Source organism: Triticum aestivum, chromosome 2A (assembly GCF_018294505.1).
Source record: "Triticum aestivum cultivar Chinese Spring chromosome 2A, IWGSC CS RefSeq v2.1, whole genome shotgun sequence".
Taxonomy (NCBI): domain Eukaryota; kingdom Viridiplantae; phylum Streptophyta; class Magnoliopsida; order Poales; family Poaceae; genus Triticum; species Triticum aestivum.
The window spans coordinates 786,885,818-786,901,115 of NC_057797.1; the positions used below are offsets into that span (position 1 = coordinate 786,885,818).

A 15,298-nucleotide genomic window follows, 5' to 3' on the forward strand; every position below is an offset into this window, starting at 1 on the left:
CATCATCATCTTGTGTTTGTGATCTCCATCTCTGAAGCACCGTTGTGATCACCATCGTCACCGGCACGACACCTTGATCTCCATCATAGCATCGTTGCCGTTTACGCCATCTATTGCTTCTACGACTATCGCTACCGCTTAGTGATAAATTAAAGCAATTACAGGGTGTTTGCATTTCATACAATAAAGCGACAACTATATGGCTCATGCCAGTTGCCGATAACTTCGGTTACAAAACATGGTCATCTCATACAATAAAATATAGAATCACGTCTTGATCATATCACATCACAACATGCCCTGCAAAAACAAGTTAGACGTCCTCTACTTTGTTGTTGCAAATTTTACGTGGCTGCTACGGGCTGAGCAAGAACCGTTCTTACCTATGCATCAAAACCACAATGATAGTTTGTCAAGTTGGTGCTGTTTTAACCTTCACAAGGACTAGGCGTAGCCACACTCGGTTCAACTAAAGTTGGAGAAACTGACACCCGCTAGTCACCTGTGTGCAAAGCACGGCGGTAAAACCAGTCTCGCGCAAGCGTACGCATAATGTCGGTCCGGGCCGCTTCATCCAACAATACCGCCGAACCAAAGTATGACATGCTGGTAAGCAGTATGACTTATATCGCCCACAACTCACTTGTGTTCTACTCGTGCATATGACATCTACGCATAAAACCAGGCTCGGATGCCACTGTTGGGGAACGTAGTAATTTCAAAAATTTCCTACGCACACGCAAGATCATGGTAATGCATAGCAACGAGAGGGGAGAGTGTTGTCCACATACCCTCGTAGACCGAAAGTGGAAGCGTTATAACAACGCGGTTGATGTAGTCGTATGTCTTCACGGCCCGACCGATCAAGCACCGAAACTACGGCACCTCCGAGTTCTAGCACACGTTCAGCTCGATGACGATCCCCAGACTCCGATCCAGGAAAGTGTCGGGGAAGAGTTTCTTCAGCACGACGGCGTGGTGACGATCTTGATGTTCCACCGTCGCAGGGCTTCGCCTAAGCACCACTACAGTATTATCGAGGTGGACTATGATGGAGGGGGGCACCGCACACGGCTAAGAGATCCAAGAGATCAATTGTTGTTGTGCCTAGAGGTGCCCCCCTGCCCCCGTATATAAAGGAGCAAGGGGGGAGGGGGAGGCCGGCCTAGGAGGGGGCGCGCCAAGGAGTAGGACTCCCTCCTTCCTTGTTGTAGTAGGAGAAGGGGAAAGAGGGGGACAGGAAGAAGGAAAAGGGGGTTGCGCCCCTTGTCCAATTCAGACCAGAGGGGGGGCGCAGGCCTCCTTCCTTTTGGCCTCTCTCCTCTATTCCCGTATGGCCCAATAAGGCCCATATACTCCCCGGCGAATTCCCGTAACTCTCCGGTACTCCGAAAAGTACCCGAATCACTCGGAACCTTTCCGAACTCCGAATATAGTCGTCCAATATATCGATCTTTACGTCTCGACCATTTCGAGACTCCTCATCATGTCCCCGATCTCATCCGGGACTCGAACTCCTTCGGTACATCAAAACACATAAACTCATAATATAACTGTCATCGAAACCTTAAGCGTGCGGACCCTACGGGTTCGAGAACAATGTAGACATGACCGAAACATGTTTCCGGTCAATAACCAATAGCGGAACCTATATGCTCATATTGACTCCCACATATTCTCCGAAGATCTTTATCGGTCAAACAGCATAACAAGATACATTGTTCCCTTTGTCATCGGCGTGTTACTTGCCCGAGATTCGATCGTCGGTATCTCAATACCTAGTTCAATCTCGTTACTGGCAAGTCTCTTTACTCGTTCCGTAATACATCATCCCGCAACTAACTAATTAGTTGCAATGCTTGCAAGGCTTATAGTGATGCGCAATACCGAGTGGGCCCAGAGATACCTCTCCGACAATCGGAGTGACAAATCCTAATCTCGAAATACGTCAACCCAACATGTACCTTCGGAGACACCTGTAGAGCTCCTTTATAATCACCCAGTTACGTTGTGAAGTTTGGTAGCACACAAAGTGTTCCTCCGGTAAACAGGACTTGCATAATCTCATAGTCATAGGAACATGTATAAGTCATGAAGAAAGCAATAGCAACATACTAAAAGATCAAGTGCTAAGCTAACGGAATGGGTCAATCACATCATTCTCCTAATGATGTGATCCCGTTAATCAAATGACAACTCTTTTGTCCATGGCTAGGAAACTTAACCATCTTTGATTCACGAGCTAGTCAAGTAGAGGCATACTAGTGACACTATGTTTGTCTATGTATTCACACATGTATTATGTTTCCGGTTAATACAATTCTAGCATGAATAATAAACATTTATCATGATATAAGGAAATAAATAATAACTTTATTATTGCCTCTAGGGCATATTTCCTTCAATGGAGACATTGAGTGAGATTTGGGAGTGAAAACTGAGATGGCGTTTTGGCTCCCGGTACCACGCGCTCCCGCATGAATAGTAAACAAAAAATTTATAGTAAATGTTTTCAATAAACTCTGAATATTTTTGTAGATGTTCGTGTCAATGTTGTAAGCATCCTTGAAAATTTTCATGCGAAACGGACCAATGGTGTTTCGCTGATCAAAAAATCAAATTGAGGGTGGCATTTTGGGGTAACAGTTGCTGCTTATTTTGTTTTTTCGCACAGACCAAAATGTTTAATCTTTTTGCCTACCAATTTGTATGTAGCATTTGAATGTGACAAAGAGCATATAAAATTTTGGTTGAATTTTGTTTTGGCATGTTAATAAACATTTTCGCGCGCGCTTCCGGGAGCACCAATGGATTTTCGGTGAAAACTAAACTTCTTTCTTGTTTCTGCAAACAGGCGCCTACAGGTGTGCTAGTTGGGCTCGGCCCATTTGATTTCCTTCCTTTTCTGTTAAAACGGAAAAAAAGAGTGCACCCTGAAGTTTCAAACCTACCGTCGAAGGTTGGCTGGTGTAGCCGTGAAATGGAACAAATATTGGCCCTTTTCTGAAACTTCAACATGAAGTGGCCCTAATCTGATTTTTTTTTTCATAAAATGGCCCTTTTGCAGGATGCCCGGGGCTAGGGCACCAGCCATGCTACATGTCGCAACCATGGCACCGTAGCCGGGGGCGGTATGCTAGATAGCCCCGAGCGTCATGCAAAAGAGGGCCACTTTATGAAATATTTTCAGATTGGGTTCATTTTGTTTGCAGTTTCAGAAAAGGGACAGTTTGGACCATTTTTAGGGTGTAGCCACCCCGTCAACAAGCACGGATGTGTTAACCTATTTGTCCTTTATTTGTTCTTTTTGCCATTTTCCTTTTTGCCTTTTTTCCCCGACCCGATGAAAAGAGGCAGGAAACTGGCCACCGACACAAGGTCAAATGAACCTATTAACCCATACATTGCCGCCCAACGTGTGTTAGTTGCTTGGTAATTATAAAAGAAAATCACTGCTCTTTTCCCGGAAAGCCCATGCCACTCCGACTTGTCTATTGCTCGATTATTATATTGATACTGTGGATCTATTGATGAGAGCCAAAAAAAATTATTAAGCTGGAAATGCGGGCATTGTTACAAATTTTCACTCATTAAGCTAGAGATGGCAATAAAAATTTGTTCGGAATTTTTTATGAGCGTTTTGAGGAAGTTAACCCTCCAAATTAGAATTATGAGGGAATGATTAGAGATTATAGTTTTCCTCCACGAGCAAATAGGACTCTATGACTATCCATGGAATTGTCATTGTGAACACAGAGTTTTTCTCAATTATATGTTACAGTCTATTGAAACATTGAGTCTAATCAATGAGTTTGACTCTGTCATCTCCATGATAATGTATATTATCTTCTGCCTATTGATTAGCATGTGTACTTGCCTCCTTTCTTTAGTCTCTTATAGAGGTTAATTAGATCATCTTCTACCTCCCGATCGAACACATCAGCTTCGGTATTGGCATCGTCATCTCCTCGCTTGGCTTCGTAGCTAATTGTCGATAATTCCAAAAACCACGGTCGTAGAAATCACGAGAGAAGAAGTTGAAAGATATGATTTATTAAAAGAACAAGTGCATATTCTCAATTTCTATTCATAGTCAGAACACTGTCGAAAAACATTTCTTGAGGTTAAGAGACCTCAACATTCACTCATATACAAAAAAGACTCTAGAAAATATTATTCAAATATAAAGAAAACACAACAACATATATGACTTAAGGATCAACCTATACACGATGGAATGGGAGTCTTTTGATTCTATTCTTTACTTTTCTCTGTCGTTCCCTGTCCGTCGCCGGCGCTGCGGTACCAGCTGTTGTCGAAGATGAACTGCAGGAAGGAATCATCCTTGTCCACGGCGACTCTGGTGCACCAGGCGACGTCAGAGGTAAACTGCATCCATGAGTTATCCGAAGGCGCTGGTGTACCAGGCGCTGTCGGAGATGAACTGCATCCAAGCGTTGTCCTCATCAACGCTGACACCGCCGGCCACGGGCTGCATCCTTTCCTTATTCGCCTCGAGGCCAACAGGTACGGAGTGCATCTCACCCTTATTCGCCTCGGATGCAGTGCCGGCCATGGCCCCTTGGCGATCGGCCTAGACTTTTTGTGACGACCGACTGCGAGAAGACTTTAGTTAGCTTTGGCGTGAGCACGCAGGAATGTAAAGGATCACTGGATTCGAGCTGAGCTGATGTCCCTGATGAGAGAGAGAGAGAGATGGGGGGAGAGAGAGAGAGAGAGACCTGGGATGGGGGCGGTGTAGCGAGCGAGCGCAGCAGAATTGAAGCGGAGATGGATGGAAGGCAGAGACACACAAGAGCTGGGCTGCGTGTGCTCTGATCCGTCCCATATATAGGAGAGGAGTCCATGCAATTAATTAGTCAGTGTTATTAGGACTTCATTAGTCATGCGTGCACGTTAGCCGTGCGATTACTTCAAACATCAATTCAATCGAAGGAGGGAATTTAAAAAGTTGCAAAAATGAAAGTATGGGCCGGTCCGCCCGTTTACTTGAAACATGTGAGAGTTTACAATCTTGTAGGTTTCGTGACACCTCTGGATGAAGTTGAGCTGCAGCTCCCGGAGGAGCTCGTGCCTGAGGTAATGACTCTTTCACCACATGTGCAATGGCGCCTTTTTTTCTTTCTTTTTTGCGGAAAATGTGCAATGGCGCCTATATCTATGACTGGAGTAGCTTTTATTTTGTTTCACCATATGTCTCGGCTTTCTTGTTTTTATTGTTTCATTTCAGAAACATACATACATACAAACATACTTTTGGTCTCCAAAAGAGAAGGGACAATTCAAGTCAACCACTCTTGCCCGAACCTGCCTGGGAGGTTCCGATCATAGGAGAAAGCGCGTACACATATAGGCCCAGCCACGGTGTGGTGATGGGTGATACCCACTAGTCACTGTCTCATGATGAGCTACTTAATAGCAACTCTAGCCGATCCCTAAATCCGGTTTGAAGAAGAAAAAAATGTTCTTTTCTCGGATCGGCACCTAACCAATGCCTAATAAACCTTACAGCAGTGAAACTTTTAATGCGAACGGCGCTTGACCCTTAAATAAACGGAAATGATAAATTCTGAACGTTCGGGATTTGACCAAGGCAAATCAAATGTCTTTATTGCAATTTTAGTCCCACGAGGATGATTTAGTTGACACACACAGCAATTTCTTGACTAAAAATACAGTGATCACAGATTTGCCATCTTTATCAACGAAAGTGGTCATCCTCGTGTCACTGAAATTGCCACCGAAAATGTTTGCTTTCCCATGATCAAACACTGAGCGCTCGGGATTTATCGGGGCCCTGAATTCACTCCTCCTCGTGGTTGCGGAGTAAAAACCCAACCTCTCCAATCCCTCTGTTGCCCCTGCACCCAATCCCTACCGCTCAACCTCATCCGCACCCACACTAGCGCTGCCCCGCTACCGATATGAACCAAAATTTCTTGGTGCGCGTTTTCAAGAAAACATTTTTCTACAACACAAAGAAAACTGATATTTTTTTGTCAACACACACACACACACACACACACACACACACACAGACACACACACACACACACACACACACACACACACACACAGACACACACACACACACACACACACAGACACACGTATGTTATGTATCTGCAAAATTTCATCTCATTTTACTCTCACACGTGGCTTACAAAAGAAAAGGCAAATATGTATTTTCAAATGGGCTTCATTTTTTGTTATTGGGCCAGAATTTTGTTATTTTTGTACAGCTTACAAATTACATTTTTTCAGAACGCAGTTTCACGGATTCGTAGTGAATACATACAAGTTTCCACAGAATTATTTTTGAAACTTTTGAGTATGTTTAAAAGAAAAATCAAAAATTTGGGCACCAAGCCATGGTACCCGAGAACTACAAGTTGGCACTCCTATATATGACGCAAATTGGCCACTACAGTAGTTGTTTGTGAGTACAGAAGCCATCTTTACAGACACTTGCATGTGGCAGGCAACTAGAAATATTTTAAGCCAACCAAGCTTCAGTCCAATTCATGAGGAGTTTGACTCCATGATAAAGTATGTTATCTTATGCATATTGATTAGCATACATGTGATGTACCAGCTGCCTCCTTTCTTTAATGGCTTGTGATTGGAGCATCTTCTTCCTCCCGCATCGACATTTCCTCCAAAGATGCAAAGTCATAGTGGGGAGAGGTGGTGGAGGTGGCGGTCAGGAGCGTCATGGATGGGGTGGACGAGGTGCGGGGTAAGCTAGCTAGGATACTTCGTGTGCTCCGGCGTCCAGGCGTGTAGCTCCCGAACCTGGCGGTGGTGGTGAGGAGATAGATGGATGTAGTCCGGCTCACGGGACATCACCGTCCATCACGTACGCCCTCCTCGTCAGCGCCAAGACTTCTCGCTGGGAACCTCGCGCCGGAGTAGTCGTGGTCGTGGACCAGGTACGTACGTACGCCGGCATGCATCCCTTGAGCTTACTGCAGCCGCACGGCGTCATCTTGTCTGGATCTATCACTGGCTTGGTTCACTGGCTCCAGGATGATGGTGTCTTCTGCGCCTGGAATGCAAATTAAGTCTGTCAATATGCTTGCTTGCTTGATTGCATTGCTTGGCCAATGTGGGTTTCGGGGATTAATTTTTGTAAACGCGTAGCCCATCCTGTCCATCAACCAACCAAATCGGAAAGAGGTTTCTAACGGTTTGTAGCCGTGAATGTCCAGCGAATCATGTTGCGCCAACTCATCGAGTATCCAAACCCCATGCGTATTCCATCATTTTAATGGGTTTTTGTGGCCCTCGTATTTCTGTTCTTGAATATTATAAATTCAACTAAAATGTATTCACGATCATTAGTCTTGTTTTAAACATCTTGTAGTCAGGAATTCAAATATATAAATTAAAAACATTTAAAGTTAGAGTTTTATTGAAAATATATCAATGAATTAATATCTCATAAGATAATATAATTTAGCTTTTCTATGGGTGAAGTGGTCTGGGATTATGCATTCATAATTAGGCAGAAAGCTAGCGATGACATAATCAAAACTTTAATTGGAAAGAAAAATAAACTCAATCCAGCGCGTAGTACTAACTAATTAAAAAGGTTATGGATATCCAGTCAATTCATGCTGCAACGATCCTCGTATGGATCATGCATGTGTAAATTCAACTCACAAGCTAATGCAAAAATAGCACACCTACCCACAAAATTACGATTTCATTTGAAACATGTGACCGCCTACAGCAGTGCGCCCATGGGTACGTAGTACTATAACAACATCAAAATATATGGACTATGCATATGTATAAAACTATATTTATGGGCACACATCTTACTCCACAAATGACAACAGTCAACAATTTATGCCATGAGGACATGGTACACTCTACAATTGACAAGGATAAACAAAAATATTGGTAGTTCTCTCATGTGTCTGCTAAATAACAAGCTTAATGAGTTACTAGTTGGCGTTGGAGTTCCAACCATCATCGGGAATGAACTGATTCCAGTAGACATCGCCGCGGAGGAACTCCATCCAGGATTTGTCCTTGCCCGCATCATCTTTTTCCATGCCAACAGTCAAGGGCTGCATCGCTCCCCTTTCAATGTAGGCGCCGCCAGCCACGTAGTTCATGCCTCCCTTTTTTGTGATGTCGCCACCAGTCACAAACTGCTCCCCTCCCTTGCCCTTGTCGCCACCACCACTGCGGAGTTGCACCCCTCCATTGTCCGCGACAGCATAATCGGACATGGGCTCAACTGGTATGGGATCCTTCTCTGTGCCGACCCCGTCAAGCAAGAAATGCATCAAATCATTGTTCACAATTGAATTGTTGTCCGTCTTGATGCCTTCAAGCATGAACTTCAAGGACGTGTCCGAGTTGGCGCCGTCAAACACATACTCCATCAGATCAGGGTTCATGTCGACGCCGCCAGGCAGAAAGTGCATGGGATCCTCATCTGCATCCGCACCACCGGACACATCCGTCGACGGGGTCACAGTGTTCTTGTTGAAGACCCGACACAAGGCGTATGTGTCCTGATCAGATCAGCCATTCATGTGTACGTTAGGTGTGGAGCTCAATTACAACTTTATCAAGAAAAGAAAGAAAGAAAAATACCTGGTTGCAGTGGCCGTGGAGGCGGTACTCGTGCATGACCCAGTCGGTGCGTGTACCCTTAGGAGCACGGCCTGCGTGGAACACGAGCGTCTTCTTCATGCCGATGATGGTGCCGTTGTGCATGATGGGATGGTCCTTTCCGGTGGACTTCCAGAATCCGTTTTCTGTTGCCCGTTTCATGCGAAGCCCAGTTGGGTACTTTCGGCCCCTTGGTGCGAAAAAGTACGACTCCACTTTGGCCACGGGGTCGGCTGTGCTCGGCGAGAACGACTTGTCTGCACGCAGGCGCAAACACATGGAATATGTATCAAGTCAATTGACATATACTACAACTTGAATGGGAAAGAAGAATCAACTTAAACCGGCACCTATTACGAAAAACAAGACGGATATCTAGTCAATTGATACTGCAACCATGTTTTGTACGGGTCATGCATGTGTAAATTCAGCTGATAAGTGGATGCGAATATGGTGTGCACACAAAAATACGGTTTGATTTGAAACATGTAACTTAGGATTGTACTCTGTGCTTGGTAGCCTTTGTTTTTTCCTATTTCTTTTATTCATTCTTTGGATGTGTTTGTGTTGAGACCCTAGCAGACAATTTTATTTCTTTGGTGCATTTACTTTGTTGTATGCATGTGAAAGTTTTTTACTTGTAAAGAGGAGCGAATATTCCTGGTAATTCAAGATTGTACTCGTGTGCAGGAGCGCGTGCGTACCTGGTAATTCCTGGGGCTCGAACTTGTAGGCGTTCACCACGGGGATGAAGTCGATGTGGAGGCCGGCGTGCCCCAGGACCTTGCTCCTGAGTAACCAACCGACGAGCTCCTGGTCCGTGGGGTAGAATCGAATGCCGGGTCGGGGAGGAAAGCCGAGCTGCGCCGCCGCCGCGACCATCTCCCTTGACGGAAGCGCAGCGCCGCCGCCGGCCATGGCTGGCTCCACCGTCTGGGGAGATCGCTCTCTACGCCTTGCCCGCCCTGTGACGATTGACTGCTGTGCTGTATGCACGTCTTGACCTTGGATATAGCTAGGTTTGTGAGTGACTGTGAGGTGGTTGCGGTGAGAAGTGCTCGACGGATGGAATTATGGGAGAGGTGGCGATGAGATGAGAAGAGGGATCTCCGTTCCAGCAGCTTATATAGGCTACCGACGGGCATGTTTCCGACGGAAATACGGTGTGAGGACTTCCGACGGGCCAGCTTCCATAGTCTTGTACTAGTAGTACAATCGGAGTGGTTGACGTGCACGATCGCGGACGATTGCCTGACTACCCTACCGGAGACGAACCGGCTTCCATCCAGCAGCATCGGTAGCAACGACTTGACAAGTCGTCACCCCCTCGCCCTGCCACCTTTCCTTGGCCAGCCCAGCGCCTGTCATCCAGATCTTGTCATTCCTACGCGGATCGCACGCGCGTACTAATTAATTAACTAGTGTTATTAGGACTTCATTAGTCACCCGTGCACCTTATTTTTGCTGTTTTTTTAACACAGTACAAACGCAAGCGCTCATATACACGCGCATAAACTCACCTCTATGAACGCACACACGCACACCCTACCCTTATGTGCACCTCCAAAAGACTGTGCCGGCATACCTTAGGTTTGCTGCTATCTCAACCTTGTGTGTGGGAGGTTCCTGCCTTATCTACATCTTCTTCGCTACATAGCTTCACGGGTTGGCCCCTCTACCCTCCTACATCCCTTTTCTTTGGAACCAAGGCTTCCTAGCTAGCTAGAGGTTTTTTTCTAAAAAATGAACACAAGAACTAGGTAGATGCTTTTTTTAACACAGTACAGATATAGATGTTTATACATACGCACATACACTATCCTATGAACACAGGTAGGCACACCGTACCTCTATAAGTAGTTTCGAGAGACTGAGCCGGCGCATCATGCTACAAAGTTTCAAATGATGGTGTGAGTTCATATGTAGGCCCAATAATTTTCACAAGTAAACAAATGCACTTTTGCCCATCTATGAAACTTGCACCTTTTTACAAGGATAAAGACATTTCGTGGACAGGCTCCAAGTAAGATGAAGAGGGAGATTTGAGGGTGGGTGGGCTTGGTCGCCCCCGCCTCTGGAGGAGCTAGCGGGCATTCATTGAGGCCATCAGAAACTGAGATATTGGTGAGAGAAGGACGAGGAGGGAGTTTGATTTTTTTTTTCAAGTTGGCGGTGACTGGTTCATCGAGGACATGAGTGAAGAAATTGAAAGATGTGCTTTAGAAGGTACATATTCTAAATTCTAAACTAGAGGTGCGGACCATGATATATAAGCATTGTGAAACCTTCACATCTGTATTTCTATTCATAGGGAGAGAACTCTAAAAGAATTCTTAAGGTGATGAGACTTCAACATTTACTTATACAAAAGACTCTACAAATATTATTTGAACATAAAAAGGAATATACAGCAACATATGACTCAACAATCAATCTATACATAATACATCTCCAATGAAAGGACATTGGATTGGTGCGAAGAATATTTTTGATATGTTCCGAACACCACAATCTTGGTTTCTATTATGAGAAAAAAAAATATGTCCATAGTTGGATATCGTGATACTGGGCAGATATCATATCCCCTTGATCTCATATCATAGACTGGTTTTGTCTTCTTAAATAGAGGTATGGCCTTTTCTTGACAATCAAGAAGACAAACTTTGCATCCACTAATCATTCTGAAACCGTTGATTTGTATGAAGCATCACGTGAATGTGTGTGGCTTCACAAAATGATGAACTTTCTTGAAAGTTCAAGTGGGGTTGATTGGTGCGAATCACCTACCAGTATATATACAGATAATGTTGGCTATATTACACAGACGCAAGCATGTTATAAAGAGCAACATTAGAATGTGTATTGCTTTGAAATTACTTAGCCTCGAAAGGTTCACTAAGTCTTTACCAAATTCTTTGTTCCAGAAACATGTTAATGGAATTGGTACAGGTTGACTTTGTTATTTGCATGGTCCATGTGAGTGCACTCCTGAACATGCTCAAATCTTTGATATTGCACTCTTTTCCATTATGAGTATTTTTCTTACAAGGTTTCTCATAGAAGGTTTTTAAAAAGGAAATAATAATACAAACATTGTAATTTGTCATTTTATCCTTATTTTCCCAATGGGTTTTTGGAAGAAGTTTTTGGTGGCATATTATGTGTATCTCCTCATTATTTTCCAACTGGGTATTGGAGGAGCATTTAAAAAAATGATGATTCTATATAGTCAAAGTGGAGATTAGGGGAGTGTTAGAAATTAATTATACTAAATTAAGTGGATGATGATTCTATATAGTCAAAGTGGAGATTAGGGGAGTGTTAGAAATTAATTATACTAAATTAAGTGGATAATCTCCTCTCTTTTTTTTAACTAGCGTGTGGTTAGTATATGTGTTAACCGTCACGTCCCTCTCTGCCAACTATTGTAAGGAACGTGTCTTTCCGGATGCATCCCCTCGGGGGATATATAAGCTGTAAAGGCGTCGTCATCATCAGCATATAGAGAGACTGTAACTAGATGCAGAGACCATCTTTTTGTAGACAGACTTGCATGGCAACTAAAAACGCATACAAGTTAGTATTATGTGTATAATTCCTCCACAAGATAGCAAATACATACTATTAGGGCTATGATTTTCCATGAACATTACCGAAAACTTTTCTCAGCTATGTTAGCACAGTGCCAATCTATCCACGGTAGTATTCGAATTATTTAACTCAACCAAGCTTCAGTCTAATCGACGAGTTTGACTCCATGATAAAGTATGCTATCTTGTAGTACATATTGAATAGCACACATGTACCAGCTGCCTCCTTTTTTTAGTGGCTTAATTAGAGCATCTTCTTCCTCCCGATGGAACGCATCGGCATCACCTCCACCAAGTAGTCAGCCATTTCCGATCTCATCTGAAATAATCTTAGTGGGGAGAGAGCCAGAGACATGCATGGTGGAGGCGGCGGTCAGGAGCACCATGACGGTGGAGGTGCAAGGGCGGAAGGTTGTGGCGCTTGCTGTACGGACATCTCGGAAGGAACGCCGGCGTGTACAGGCGTGTGTTGCCCCTGCACGGCTTGCGAGCACGGGGAGCGCACGGGCGACCTATGAGGGCTTGCTGTGGTCATGCCCGGCGAGGAGGTGCTAGCCGAGGATGCCAAGACCGATCGCACAGGTACTCTGAAAATATGCTTTATTAAAGCAAACTATAGCTGAGTAACTTTATATATAGGATTTGTGAAGCCTCGACATCTCAATTTATATTCATAGCAGAGTACTTTCAAAAAATATTTCTGAAGGTTAAGGGACCTCAACGTTTACTCATATAAAAGGCTCTAGAAACAAACTATTATTCAAACATAAAAAGGAAAATACAACACTATTATATGACTTAAGGATCAACCTACAGACAATGGAGTAGGATTCTTCTCATTCTTTTCTTTACATTTCTCTATTTTTACTTTTCAGTCGGTGCTCAAGAGCATAACATCACCGAAGATGAACTGCATCAAGGAATCATCCTTGTCCAGGTCGACTCTAGTGTACCAGTCGTCATATGAAGGGGGCTGCATCCATGAATTATCCTCTTCCGCAAGGGCTGCGGTGTACCAAGCGTTGACAGAGTTCTCCTCATCCGCGCTGGCGCCGGCGTACACAGGCTGCATCCCTTCGTTGTCTTTGTTGGCACCACCGGCGAGAAACTCCATATTTCCTGTGCTCGTGCTACCACGGTCGGCGAGGAACGGCTTCTTTCCCTTCCCCGCATGAACACTATTGAACTCGGACTCGACATGTATGTGATCCTTGTCTGTGCCAACGCCACAGAGCACGGACTCCATCTGCTCCTTGCCCGCGTAGGCAACATCAGACTCGACCAGTATGGGATCGTTGTGCGTGCCGATGCCACGGAGCACAGACTGTATCAGATACTTGTCTGATTCTATGCCACCAAGCACATAATGCTTGGGATCCTTGTGTGAATCGGCCCCGTCAGACACGTGCTCCATCAAATCCTTGTCCGTGTCGACGCCGCCGGGCACAGACTGCATTGGATCCTCATATGTGTCGGCATCACTGGATAAATCGATCAACGGAGCCACGGTGTTCTTTTTGAAGACTCGACACAATGCATAGGCGTCCTGAACAGAGGACGAACCATTAGGGTGTATGAGAGTTGTGGAGCTCGGTCACAACATAATCAGGAAAAGAAAGAAATGGAGATATACCTGAATGTGGTGGTTGCGTTGGCCCTGAAGACGATACTCATGCATGACCCAGTCGGTGCGTGTGCCGCCAGGCGCACGGCCGGTGTGGAACACAAGCGTCTTCTTCATGCCGACGATGACGCCGTTGTGCATGACGGGGCGATCCTTCCCGGTGGACTTCCAGAACCCGGCGACCGTTGCCCGCCCCATGCGAAGCCCGTTGGGGTACTTTCGGGCCCTGACCGCGAAAAAGTACCATTCCACCTTGGCCCCGGCGTCGTGTGTGCTGGGCGAGAAGGACTTGTCTGCACATGCATGATTGATGAAAATCAAGTCAATACTAGATATTATTGGCCCGGGCCGTCTCTGCAGGTAGGGACATGTAGGTGACGTGCCTGGCAGCTCCCAGGGCTCGTGCTTGTACACATGGACCTCGGGGATGAAGGCGTGGTGGCCGTGGACCTTGCGGAGGAGGTCGTAGGTCACGAGCTCCTGGCCGGTAGGGTGGAAGCGGAAGCCGGGCTCCGGCTGGAGGAGACCCAAAGCCAATGGCTGCACAGGTGCAATATCCGACATGGTTTGCGTGTTTTTTCTACCGTATAAAAGAAAATACGAGGTCAACAGGGGGAGGAGGATTTGATTGAGAAAATGGTGAGGGAGTCAAACCCTGGCCAATCAATTACCCTCGGGTAAAAGTGAAAAGAGGAAGTCGATGGCGTGAATCACGGTGTGGATTCAAACCCTGGCCATCTTGGGCGCTCTCTCTTGTTTTCTTCTCTGTTGGCGGACAGAATCTTGTTTTCTGTTGTGGATTTGAGATAATTGGTGGGTGCTTTTGGAGGGATTTCGATGGATGTGTGATTGTGAGACGATGGACGGGGATTTCATCCTCCTTACTTATATAGGTTCCGCCCGAGATTACACATGCGTGGACAGGTAGGGTGCCTCCTGAAAGCGCGTCAACATCCCGTGGTCACTGTTTCCTCCTCATCCGTGTGCACCAACTCAACTGAGATCACAAGCGATCTGCTTCTTGGGAGCCAATCACGCACCGCCACCGCTGCACTGCGCACACACCCACACACCAAAATCCAAAAGTTCCTTCTACCCCCATCGCTCTCTCCCTCTCTCTCTTCTCGACGTTGCCTTCTCTATAGATCGTACACTATTTTATTATTATAATGTATTTCTATTTATACACAGCAAATAGTAAATATATTTTTTGACATATTCCAAAGTTAAAGTAAAGATTTCTATTATTCTATGTAAAACACCGGCGCCAGTTATTTTTTGACATATTCCAAAGTTAATGTAAAGTCACTGCCTCCAAGCAACGGACGTCCATTTAGCCATGGACGGCGGAGGGCCATTCATCGGAACAAAGCGCGTCCATGCTCGGGTTTGGACTTTGGAGTATAATTAATATAATCATATGGTATGATAT

General features: G+C 45.1%; 2 protein-coding genes and 1 long non-coding RNA gene across 3 annotated transcripts; all 3 read right to left on the reverse strand.

Annotated features, from left to right (window-relative positions):
- Positions 1-4,050: 4,050 nt before the first annotated feature.
- Positions 4,051-4,819, reverse strand: LOC123186801 (uncharacterized). The gene is made up of 2 exons (XR_006493714.1): positions 4,743-4,819; positions 4,051-4,616 (listed from the first exon to the last, which is right to left on the reverse strand). It is a non-coding gene; the product is annotated as an uncharacterized lncRNA (long non-coding RNA).
- Positions 4,820-7,676: 2,857 nt separating this feature from the next.
- LOC123186800 (NAC domain-containing protein 92) lies at positions 7,677-9,837 on the reverse strand. Its single transcript, XM_044598503.1, has 3 exons — positions 9,357-9,837; positions 8,635-8,909; positions 7,677-8,552 (listed from the first exon to the last, which is right to left on the reverse strand). The coding sequence occupies exons 1-3, from the start codon at positions 9,568-9,570 to the stop codon at positions 7,974-7,976; spliced, it is 1,068 nt and encodes a 355-aa protein (XP_044454438.1). The 5' UTR covers positions 9,571-9,837; the 3' UTR covers positions 7,677-7,973.
- Positions 9,838-12,995: 3,158 nt separating this feature from the next.
- On the reverse strand, positions 12,996-14,431 carry LOC123186802 (NAC domain-containing protein 92-like). The gene is made up of 3 exons (XM_044598504.1): positions 14,250-14,431; positions 13,876-14,159; positions 12,996-13,788 (listed from the first exon to the last, which is right to left on the reverse strand). The coding sequence occupies exons 1-3, from the start codon at positions 14,428-14,430 to the stop codon at positions 13,114-13,116; spliced, it is 1,140 nt and encodes a 379-aa protein (XP_044454439.1). The 5' UTR covers position 14,431; the 3' UTR covers positions 12,996-13,113.
- Between the last annotated feature and the right edge of the window lie 867 nt (positions 14,432-15,298).